The following is a 12,947-nucleotide window of genomic DNA, read 5'->3' on the forward strand; positions in this document are numbered from 1 at the left end:
AAAAAAAAAAATTTTCAGTAAAAATAATATTCTTAATAAATAAAATTTATTTATGAAAAATAAAAATAATTTGACAAAGTTAGAATTTTCTTGATTTTGATGGGGTAGTTGGTAGTCAAAATGAAGAAAATTGTACATTTTTCTTGTATTTTGTAAAATAAAATATCAATTTTTCTTATTTCTGACGGGGTAGTTGGTAGTCAAAATCAAGAAAATTGAGCAATTTCGTTATATTTTAGTAAATCTTGAGAATCTTCGATTCTAATTTTAATTTTTATTCTCCTCGACTAGCTTTTTTAGCTGCCTGACGCGCGAGCTAGTAATTTTTCTTGACTCGTACTCATCGGATAAACTCGACCTTACTTTTTCTACCAGCATCGATAATTTAACAAAATCCTCGATTTGATCATCGCTGACAATCGCGAGTGATTGATACATTCCAATTTGGATTTTCTTTATAAATTTGTATTCGGATGGTAGCGTGTATCTATATTCGAGTTTTCCTTGGACGATCGTCTCAAATTCGGACCGGATTTTATCTGCGTCCAAATCAGAAGATAAATTTATATTTTTATTTTTCAAATTCTCGATGGCTTCGATGATGTTATTTATATTTTCCTCGTTCATTATACAAATTTGTAATATTTAATTAATTTTCCGAGTCTGAAATTATCGGAATATAATAAAATTCGGTCCACTCGCCGAATTTGTAGGAAAATGTCTCGTTGATCATATTTTCTGTCGCACGATGCACCGATGCTACTTGAATACCAAAATATCTTGCAGCTGCATACATCGATGTAAATACAATTTCCTCGCTTGTCTCTCTATTTATTGATTTAACCGCCTTAGCTGGTCGATATCCACCGCCGTTACCAAATTTAGAATTTTCACTCGGAGTTACTGCTCGGAGATTGGACAGTTTGTTGTTAAGTTTATCTCCGTCGATGTGGTCGATAACAAGACCGATTTCGATTGGCTCGTGGAAACATTCGAATACGAACTTGTGATTGGAATAACTTGTGGATCTTCTTTTCTTGTTTTTGTTGATGGTAAATTTGAGATATCCATATTTATCAATTATACCGACATGTTTCTTTGTTCTGATATGCCTAACGATGCCATCCGGTGACGCCTCGTATCCCGTGATCGTAGGATGAGTTTTAAACTCGGAAATCATTTTCTCTGGAATTATTGATTCAAGAATCGCTGATTTTTGATTCATATAAGATATTCCTTTTGTCTAAATCGTTATTAGCTTGAAATCGATTAATATAATCTTCTTCACATGTTATGACCGAGGAAGATTTTTTTTCGTAATATCGCCTTAGTTCCCGATAATTCTTTCCTCCACATGCCAGACACAATCGAGTTTTCCCTCGCGTGCCAACTTGGCAAACTAAGCACCGCTGTGGTCCTTTACTACCACGCCGAATCGCATGTATATGAGCGCCGCAATAATCGCCTCTGCAGGATTTATCACAGAAATTTGTTGAACCGATTAATAGCCATTTGCAATGCATTATTAATTTAGATATTTGTCTAAAATATAATCATGGATGCGTTTGATCTTGATGAGGCAGAATATATTATTCCTGAGGTTGACCGAGCTAAGAAAGAGTTCTTCGATGATGGAGCGGTTCACACTTGGTCGACCTGGAAAACAAATTCCATCGATGCTACGATGAACCTGGAGCGAGCTAAGAAAATAATCGAGCACATAAAAACCGAACACCCCGAAGAGCGATTTATTTTTGGAATAAAATTTATCGCACAAATGCCCGATGATACTTGGATTATTCGCGATAAACGAGATCCTGTGCGTGGCGGCAAGAAAAACGTTATTCTCGATAAAAATTCTAAACCAGGATTGTTATTGGGAATCGATGGTCCTTATTATGCTAGATCGTATCCAGCTAGTGCTGTTGTTTATGGTATTTATCGGCTAAATAACAATCCGAATATAAAAAACCTACCTGCGATGAAAGAATCACCGATGATAAACTGCGTGGCTGAGCGCGTAATCGAGCATATGAAAAACGCTCGACGTGGATCTGGTTTGACTCAATTGAGGTTGGATAAAATTAATGCGTGGGCAAGGACCGTCGCTGATGGTGCATCGGTAGATGACGTAGCTGTGTTGAGTAAAAAATTAAAATTTCCTATCACGGTGAAAACGTTATCGGGAGAAATATTATACTCGTCGCCGTATAGATCCCGAGGAGCACCAATCGAGATTATCGACCATAATTCTCATGCGTGGTCGCATTCGGTAATGATATTTCCGCGGGATCGTGTAGTCAAATTTTATCCTGTGGAATTTTCCGTGGAAAATTCTACGGAGAATAATAATTCCGATGACATGTTCAGATTTATCAAAAAATTAAGCGCATCGGATCCGATATCGATATGGTTATTCTCGAGCGAGGAAAGATACGATCAATTTATTCTGCCATGTGGCGATATTTACAGGAACGAAATATTACATGAATCGATGAGAAAACTCGCGGTGAAATATTCGTCGAATCCCGACCAGTTACTAACGAATTGTTTTACAATTTCGTCTGTGGCCGCTCATGCCGCTAGAGAGAAAAACTCGTGGAGACCGACAAGAAACGAATTTCTTGCTGATATTCAAAGTAGCTGTATCGAATACGGCCATGGCGGACTATGGAATACCAGGTACGATTTCGAGGATATGATTTCCGTTGACATGAGCGCGTGTTATCCTGGAAGTTTCCTCGGATATGGCGATTGTGCCGAGTATTTTGCTAAATTCGGCCATCCTACCAGCGAGATGACAAGGGTAGCAATTAACGGACCGTTGCCTAACTTTGTCATGACAGGATTCGCTTGTGTTACATCGTTCGAGTTTGCTGAAAATTTGCATAAAATCTGCTATATTTGGTTTGGCAAGCATTTCTCTCAGCGTCGTTGGGTCCCTACGGTGTTGTTGAGATATATGCTAGATTCGTCGATGTTAGTGTCGTTGACGGTGATTGAGGCGATTATATCGTATAGGAAACAAACAGATGTGTGGTTGCCGACGGATTGTGATAACGCGAAAGATATAGGAAGAAAAATAATTGGTAAATTTACTCAGGGTGGATCCGTTGATCATAAGCATCGACACGCTAGATTATTTATCAATGATGCTGAGATGGATTTTATAATCGCCGATACGGTATCACGAGGAATATTTTGCAACAGGGAGAATATTATCGTTGATGGAGCAAAGTTAGGTACCGTGATTAGCTATCTTGATGGAGAATCAGCGCAATATACTCATCTACGATCATCAATGCTCGCCTATGTGAGTATAAATTTGCTATCGATGATAAACAAATTTTCTGATATCGCAGTAAGAGTCGCGACAGATTCGTTCTATATCGATAAAAAATACCAAGATAAGTTAGAAAATTTAATTACCGATGGTAGCTCATGGGGAACTTGGAGAATAAAAAACGAGGATATTCTAGATTATTGCGAAGACGCTGACGTTGAAGATTGCGATGAATTTCACCGAGGTAGATTTGAAGAAATATCGACAGCCGCATCTGCGTTCGATCCAATTTCACGCAGTAAATTCGTTTACCTGAATGGACCTGGCGGTAACGGTAAAACAACGCGAGTAATAAATTTATTTGTGAACTCCGATATGATCGTGTTGACTCCGACACATAGATTAGCACGAGAAATAAAGCAGCGTGGCGTTAATTCTTGCACGTATCATAGCTATTTCAAATACAGCGGTGGATCATGGGACTCGGTGCGTATGGGCGATAAATATATCAACAAAATTATAATATTTGACGAAATTTGCACGGTGAATTTAGATATATTAAAATCGTTCCTGTCTTGGCTGGGGGGGGGGGGGAAATACCGCCGTGATAATGTGCGGTGATCATGGCAAACCTAATCCTATCGATGGTGAATCGCCTCACGAATGGCTCAGAAACTTCGTTGATGATTACGAGGAAATTGACGCTGATCATAGATCGACGGATATTTTGTTGACCGAGTTTAAAAAAATAATTCGATTACAACCGAATAAGATTCAGTGCGACGTCATGAGAAAAATAATCGATGAGACTCCGATGAGCGATTTCCTAAATTTGTGGCGTCCTGATCATTTGATCGTCGCTAGTAGGAAAATTATTCGTGATATTATCCAGGAAATGTTATTCAAGCTGCACTGTGAGAAATTTCCAACGTTACATGTACCGTTGTGCTATAGGCCAGCTAATACTCGGCGACAAAATATTAATGTTACTTTGCCTTGCGGAGAGGAGAAAAACTTGGTCCTGAATGATATCATCTTCGTTGATATTAATCTTGTCAATGACGCGTTGAGTGCGGAAAAATCACCGTGGAAATTAGGTTACGCAACAACGATACACTCATCGCAGGGATTAACCGTCGATGGTCAGGTTTGGATCGTCGATGATAGAATCTCCTGGTCAAATTTGGTATATTTGGCCGTGTCGAGAGTAAGAAAGCTATCCCAGTTGGGACGAATTCGAGTAAATTATCTTAATGACGCTGGTGGTAGTTGAGTATCTTCGGGGACTATCTGTAATTCCTCTTTGGTAAATCCGCGTTGTGGCGCTAGCGAATCTAGAATATAAATTGCCGGTCTTCCTGACGATCTTGTTACGGCGGATATTTTGTGTGTTGTGACGCTCCAGATTGGATCGGTTGCTCTTTTTCTTCCTCCTTCAGCCTCACCTTCCTTATACAAATACCTGACCGTGACGCTACCTAGTACAGGCTGAATTGTGGAATCTCGCTTCAGAGGTATATTCGATTTTGTAATTGCAATTGCAGGCTTCATTGATATTGTTCGAGTCGTCTCGTTATTTAACGCGCTGATTACATGAGGCAATCTTGATACCCAATCGTGAGATCGATTATCCTGAATAAATTCACGCGCGTATTGGTATCCGAATAATCGTTCTGCGAGCGTTTTGTTGAATCTTTCGACGATAGCTTGGTTGCGATGAACACCTACAATACCGCGACGGATTTTGACATTATTCTTCTTCATCAATGAAGTAACCGCGCCGAGGATCAACCTGAAGAAGATTCGGCCATGTTAATGGGGATCGGGAATAAATTTCGTTAAATGCCTTAGCAATTTCCGTTGCTGTTTTATTCGATAATTGTTCTGCTTCCTTATACCTGCTGGCGATATCGACGATGGTCAGGACGTATTTATATGTGACTCCGTCGACGGTATCGTGAGGAAGAAACATCAGATCCGCTTGATGGACCTCATTGGGGACACTGACGGTAAAACTCGCGTATGGTATTTTTTTAGGCGGAGGGAGATATATTTGCCAAATTGCCTGTTTTGATAGCCACGATTCAGCGATGGATGTTTTTACCGATGCGGCCTTGGCGAGTTTGGCGATCGCTGATTTTCCTCGCCAGAATCCTCGCGGAGAATAATATATCTGTTCCATATTATTTACCAGCGCCGAACACTAATTTGCCTTTCATCGCGCCTTTGATCAGCCAGGATGCTAATCTCTCTTTAAAATTTTTATTAGGAATCGCGTTTAGTGCGTGAATTAGCTTGATATCAGCAAGATGTCTTTGTTGTAAATCTCCGCTGCGATATGCGAGATCATGATCGTAACAAGCTCCATCGATGGCATTTATTGGATTTTCGCCTTGCTTTGGTTGTTTATTATCGTCGAGTCTGATATCGAGTCTCGTTCCAGGTCCGCAATAATTATATCCTGGTAGATGCTTTTCTCCGGGATATTTCGCCCAGGGTAATCCAGGTAGATTTGTCAAGGAGGTTGCGATATCTCCTCCGGTTCTTCTACTTTTTTTTTTTACAAATCTAAACTTGCGTGTCTTACAAACTTCACACTCTCCTGCGATTGCATTCCTGTTGTTACGTGTAACAATTTCGGTTGGATTTATCGTAGCTGTGTGTGTGCGACACTTAACACAATATAGATCCATGTATTTTAGTAACATGAATGTAATTGATTTTTCAGCCACGAAACGACGCGAACAAGTGAAACATCATGCAGCATTACCGAATTCGATTCGAATGATAATCCTTGGTCCATCGGGATCAGGTAAAACGCAATTATTGCTAAATTTGATCATGAGATGGCTAAAATGGGATAAATTATATTTAGTTGCACCATCCGTGGACGATCAGCGTTGTTACCAAGTGCTAAAGGAATTTAGCGACAATACCGATGAGGGCACGATCGAATTCATCACGGATATCAACGAAGCTCCATCCGTAGATAATTTGGACGGTGATACTAATAATCTTGTTGTATTCGACGATGTTATGCTGGAAAAACAGACCAACCCGGCTAGAATATTCTCGCGTGGCAGACACAAGAATACCGATGTTATTTACGTGACACAGAGATACACGCAGATTCCAAAGGTGATCAGAGATAATTGTAATATTTTATCTGTGTTCAATGGCGTAGATACGCACACGCTGAGAAATATCCATCAGACCTGGTGCAACGGCGATATGGATATAAATAAATTTAAAAATTTGTTCAGCCGCGCCCAGATGACGCCGCATGGTTTCATCACGATAAATCTTCATGATCCACGTAGTCGGTATCGTATCGGTCTTGATCAAATTTATTCATGAGAATGCAGCCCACGCGTGACAACAAAAAATAAAAAATTATCCCGCCTCGTTTATTTTCTGTCTCGGTGGTATATTTTATGACACACTTGGCATACCTACCTGATGCACCGAGTCTGGAATGCGCGAAAATTAGTTATCGTGGAAGGCCGTAAAAGTGAAAATAGAGGCTTCTACGGAGAAAGTTCGCGTAGGAACGTTTATTTTGCTTGGAAACAATGGTCTGTTAAACTTCCCTGCTGCTCTCGGTGGCATTGTTTCCTTTGATCGTATGTAAAACATCCTCTGTCTTAACCATTTTTTTAAGATGTTCAGTCAACTAATGTGTTTAGTCCAGTGTATTTGTTTCAGAATAAACATTTACAAAAATATATTAAATTCAGTTTTAAGAATCTATAGATTATGCTTCAGAGATATTAGAAATCATAAAATGCTTAATCATTACTGGTGGTGACTCATTGCATAAAAAAGGTTGGATATTTATTAAAAAAGGTAATATTCTCTGACTGTTATCAGTAGCTCTACAACATAGATTAGTAAGTATACTTTTATGACAGAAATGGCAAACATAGCGAAGAATAAAACCTACCTTTAAAGCCTCGGGTTTTATTGCATTACTCATTTTCTTCCAGGATTTCTTTATTTGTTTCTCTTGATCAACACATAAAGAAAGCCGTATATTAGCTTGACCTCTTGATTCCTGAAAGAAGCACAAGTGTACATTTTATTTCCTTAAATCAATAATGAATATGCGATTTGGCTTGACTCTTTGAATACGAAATATTAAGAGCATAAATAACATGAAATTGAACGAACAGTTAGTTTAGTTATAGCTGAAAATGCAAACACTTTGCACGAATTCTTTGTAAAAAATGTAAACAAAACATGTACACACAATACAGATAGATTTGCAAAATCACAAACATTACCGTTTGAATTGCCTTTACATAAATATAATACCCTTGCATTGTTCAAGAAATTTATTTTTGGGAACAACTTTCTGTATTATAATTTTGAAGTCACTATAAAACATGGCAAATGAGATAAAAAGAAATTACACCTGGACAGGCAACGGCAAGACCACCAAAGAAAATATTAACGCAGAAGAAGAGAACTGTAAGTAATTACCTCGTTAATCTTGCTATCTGACAGATAAATTCTTGTTTTCATTTATTTAGATGATATTGACACTATACTATTTCAAACACAAGCTTTTACCTTTTTATCTTCTGGTATACAATCGACATTTTTCTTGTCTTTGCTATGTGATTGACCCGATGTAGGTACTGAATGTAGCATGCTTATATCCATTTCTCCTTCCTAGAATTCAAGAATTGTTATAAAATACAGCATACATATTTGTCTGGGCTTAAAGATGTTTGAACATCAACCATTTCATTTTGACTATGTTGTTGCATGATGGTAAATATATTTTCCCTTCATCTTGAGCTTTAGAAGAGAATGAGACACAGTGAATAAACGTCTTATGTAAATATATCTTACCTTTCTTATTCAATATATTTTAATTTTAGTATTGAGACATATAATATTTATACATGGTATATTGAATATTCCATACTTTCGTTGGGTAAGAATGTTTGTATCTCTAACTTGCACACACCATACTTTCTTTTGGGATAAATGTTTGCATAAATGTTTGTATCTATAATGTGCACACTCAATACTTTCAAGGGTATGAACGAGTCTATCCATGTATTGCACACTCCATACTTTCTTGGGATGTGAAGGCTTTATCTATAAATTGCACACCCCATACATGTTTCGCTTCTGAATGTTTGTATCTATAATTGGCACTCCTGAAACATTTTCGGTAGGAATGTTTATAAATTGCACACTCCATGCTGTCTTTGGGTATGGTTATTTGTATCTATAAAATACAGACTCAATACTTTTTTTGGTATGAATGCTGGTATCTATAAGTTGATATCCAAGACTTTATGTTGGTATGAATGGTGTTATCTATAAACTGTGCATCTCAAAATTTTTGGGAGTATGAATGTTTGTATCTGTAACCCAATTTATTCGATATTGTATAATTTTGTATGTCCAAATTCATGTAGACTGATTTTTATCAACATATCGTAAAAACTTCACATATTGTACCTTAGACTCAACTGGTTCGCCCAGTTTTATAGCTACGTCTTACGTCACATAAAATTACATAATAGAACTTCATTAGCAAGGAATATGATTATATGCTGACGAATAAACAAACAGAAAAAACAAGCAATTAAGATGATAATACAGAAATTTAATATAACATAAGGACAGAATATAAGAAGATAATTACCTGGTTTAAATCTTGGAGACCAAACGTCATGTTAATTTTGCTATTTAACTCCTGAGACATAGGTACGGTCTGCAAAGTAAATCAATATTTTTAATATTATTATTCTTTAAAATGAGTGTCATGTATCTTACGTATATGCATAAATATTAATAAAGACCACCGTTTCTTTACAATTTCTGTTTCCAAAAATGTATTTTCTGTTAAGATTTCACTAAGTACGTACATGTACAAGTACAAGTACAAGTAATGAAATTTGTCTGTAGGGACCTATGTCTCTCACATAGGCTAATCTCATTCGAGCCGATGGATATACTATCCAAAACGTATTCTGTTGGTTATGGAGTTGAACAAAATGAGTTAGTTTTCGAGGGCATTGCTAAATGAAATGAAGAGTCCACCACATACATATGATTATATAACTATGGAGATGCCGTCAGGCACAAATATATTCTTTCCAACCTTAATATCGTTATCACTTATACCTTTCTTGAATATAATTAAATCAAGAATATACGTATGTTCACTTGCATTATAAGTGTCTTTATCAGGCATGATTCTATCAGTATTCACCTGGTTTACTCTTTTACGTGATGTTATGAGTACCAAAATATTTTAAATTACAATCGATGTGAATTAAAAGCTCATAGATTTGTAAACGTATTTTGATTGTATGTCAGTATTTATTTGAACCTATATCAAGTAAACATAAAGGTATGGTTTCAATTTGACATTATAATATAACAGGGCTATATTATCTAAGCTACATCAGTGCCGTCTTAAGGCATGGGCACACTGGGCAGTTGCCCAGTGCCTCACGCTTCTAGGGGCATCACGCTGCCCCTATTGTTAATGAGTATTGAAAGATCTTTTGGCAATTTAATGTGCTTTAAAAGTGCAGTGGGAAGCACGTTTCCCAATTTAAAAAAAATAGTGACATCTAGCAGAATTCGTCACCAGCACAATCCAAAAGAGATCTACTTTATTAATCGTAATGTAACCATCATTTACCAGTGTTTGTTTTGAGCGGCGCACTTGTGAGTTTGACAGGACAGAAAAATCCAGTTTTTGCAAGATATAGGCTTATTTTTCAACTTTATATGTTGGGCGGATCCCCGCTATTATAATACAAATATTTGTAAAAAATTAAATTAAAAAAATATTTAAATTTGTTCTAGGTTATAATCCTTTGAACAGAAATTAAACGTACTTTTATGAGTGGAGCACAGAAGAGGAAAAGAGCTTCAGAGGAGACAAGGAAAACGAGTACACTTGCAAAATTAACATCTTGGTTCAATTCAGGTGCAATATCGATTACTAGTAATGCTCCTCAAAATACAGTATCGCCATCTACATCCACTATTGTATCCAGCAATCCAGTTCCAGACATACCATTATCTATTCCTGCTGCTGGGGAAATTCCGCAAGACAAAATACACAAAGCTGTAACGGAAAACGAATGTGTGATTCACGACACAGATCCCGGGCTATGGAACATTGAGAATACTAGTACAGTGGATTACTGGATTTGCAGTGGGCCAGCATCATGTCAGAATCATGATTGCAACCTATCAAACTCAGGCAGAGTGTACGCCGGAGCCGGAGGAGAAATAATTCAGACAAGGTGTTTATCAAGGAATATGTTCAAACGTGAACTGCGGAATGGCGAGTGTGTAAAACGCGAATGGCTACTCTATTCACCATCTCAGGATTGTTTGTATTGCTTTGCATTCCGTCGATTGTCCAAGAAAGAATATCCCTTTGCTACCTCAGGATTCAATGACTGGAAACATAGCAGTCTTATTGTAGAACATGAAAATGGAGAAGACCATCGCAAGAAAATGACGGCATATTTGATTCGGCGTAAAGAAACTGGGTGTGTATATTCTTTATTAATCAAACATCATCGGTCAGAACAGGAGTACGGGCATAAAGTTCTGACACGTGTGGTTTCTGTCGTTCGCTTTCTTGCCTCCAGATGTTTGGCATTTCGTGGAAATAATCAAACTATTGGGTCAGCACAAAATGGAAAATTTTTTAGGTATTCTAGAGCTGTTGAGTGAATTTTACCCTTTTTTGGAACAGCATCTCAACCTATATGGAAATGCTGGAAAGAGGAACACATCATATAGATGGCAAATATGTGTGAAGAATGTATTGATTTAATGGGGCAATATGTCCTTTGTGCTATTTTTGAAGAAATAAAATTGTCAAAAGTATTATTCAATAAGTGTGAATTCCACTCCAGACATTTCACACATTGATCAACTGACACGTATGGTCCGGGACATTCGAGGATGTGAGTCTGTGGAGCGTTTCATAAAGTTCTTTCCCATATTTTCTCATGGAGCAAAGGATCTAGCAGACACTGTTGTGGATTTCCTGAATGAGAACAAAATTCCGCTATCAAACTGCTGTGGTCAATCGGAGGACAATGCTTCAAATATGTCTGGACGCTACACTGGATTACAAGCACGGATTAGTCAACTGAATGAGTTCGCCGTGTATGTCCCCTGTGCTGGACACAGCCTGAACTTGGTGGGAGTAAAAGCAGCAGAGTGTTGTCTGCAGGTTGGAAAATTCTTTGACTTTGTTCAGCGCCTATATTCCTTTTTCTTAGCTTCTACACATTGATGGAATGTTCTGATATCTTCTTTAGGAAAATCTCTCATTGTCGTCCAGCGTTTGTCTGACACGAGATGGTCGTCACATTTTGATGCCGTCCATGCCCTGCTGACACTGATCAGGAAGTGAATACGAGGCGAGAGGCAGAAGGACTGAGCAAGAAAATGGAGAACCTGGACACGATCATTCTGACAATTCTTTGGAATGACATTCTGGAAAGAGTGAACAAAACAGGTAAGGTCATGCAGTCAAAAGATGTGGACATACTTGTAGCCATACATCTTCTTGAGTCTCTGAAAACGTATCTTCAAGAAATTAGAGACAAATTTACTGACTATGAACTGAAGGCCAGGAGTAGGTGTCCAGAATTGGATTATAGCGATGCGAAGAAACGGGAACGAAAGCGTCTTAGTAGATATGATGGACCAGCAGAAGAGATACTTCTACTTACAAATGATAAAAGTAAAAAGTTCAAGATAGAAACATTCCTCCCTATTCTGGACTCTCTGAACTCTGAACTGACAAAACGTGCAGAAGCTTATTCGTGGATTGGAAACCTGTTTTCATTCTTCAATAAATTAAAAACAATTGATTCTGATGAGCTAAACAAAGAGTGTGAAGATCTAGCTAATATGTTTCACAAAGACTTTAATAATGATGACCTTCTAAGTGAATGCAAGCATCTCAAACACTACATGGTTCTTGATGAAAATTGTGACACTCTCCCTGCGTTGTACAAAACAATAATTTCAGACAACTTGAAATCTGTATTTCCTAATGTTGAAATTGCACTCAGAGTGTTCATGTCCATGATGATAACCAGCTGTACAGGGGAACGTTCATTTTCAAGATTGAAGCTCATAAATAATCAGCTTCACAGTACAATGGAGCAGCAACGTTTGCGTTTGAACTGGTTTTCACTCATGTGCATGGAAAATGACATCCTGAAGACCATTTACTTTAAATCACTTATGAATCAATTCTCTGCAAAAGAATTACGCAAACGATTACGTTGATTTATAATAAATAATTAATTATATCCATCAATAATAATAATTCATATCCGTATGTATGGTGTACCAATTAATTATCGTTGAAATGTTGAAATGTTTTTTAACTCTTATTGATTTTGATTGATTTATTTTTATTAATATTTTTTAGTATCAATAAATCTATGTTTAATTTTATTGACCGTTTATTTTTTATTTTACATTTTTATTCCTGTGGGTAGGGCCGGTAGCGGGCCCCAGTGCATTGCTTTGCCCAGAGCCTACAAAGTTGTTAAGACGACCCTGTGCTACTTTCCTTCTACGATCTTCGCTTTTCAAATTATTATGTAACATTCGGAAGAAATCCTTTTCGCAATTTTATTGAGAC

General features: G+C 37.4%; 1 protein-coding gene across 2 annotated transcripts in view; it reads right to left on the minus strand.

Moving 5' to 3' along the window:
• Nucleotides 1-12,947, minus strand: part of LOC149797515 (uncharacterized) — a 61,575-nt gene that overhangs the window by 13,660 nt on the left and 34,968 nt on the right. For both annotated transcript variants that reach the window (XM_089962355.1, XM_089962356.1), the window contains exons 5-7: nt 8,949-9,017; nt 7,856-7,957; nt 7,227-7,337 (exon numbers count right to left, since the gene is read on the minus strand). In XM_089962355.1, coding sequence (XP_089818481.1) covers nt 7,227-7,337; nt 7,856-7,957; nt 8,949-9,017 — 282 coding nt within the window. The remainder of the gene's footprint in view (nt 1-7,226; nt 7,338-7,855; nt 7,958-8,948; nt 9,018-12,947) is intronic.

This window comes from Sinohyriopsis cumingii, chromosome 6, assembly GCF_028554795.1.
Source record: "Sinohyriopsis cumingii isolate HCF-2022 chromosome 6, ASM2855479v2, whole genome shotgun sequence".
In the NCBI taxonomy this organism is placed as follows: domain Eukaryota; kingdom Metazoa; phylum Mollusca; class Bivalvia; order Unionida; family Unionidae; genus Sinohyriopsis; species Sinohyriopsis cumingii.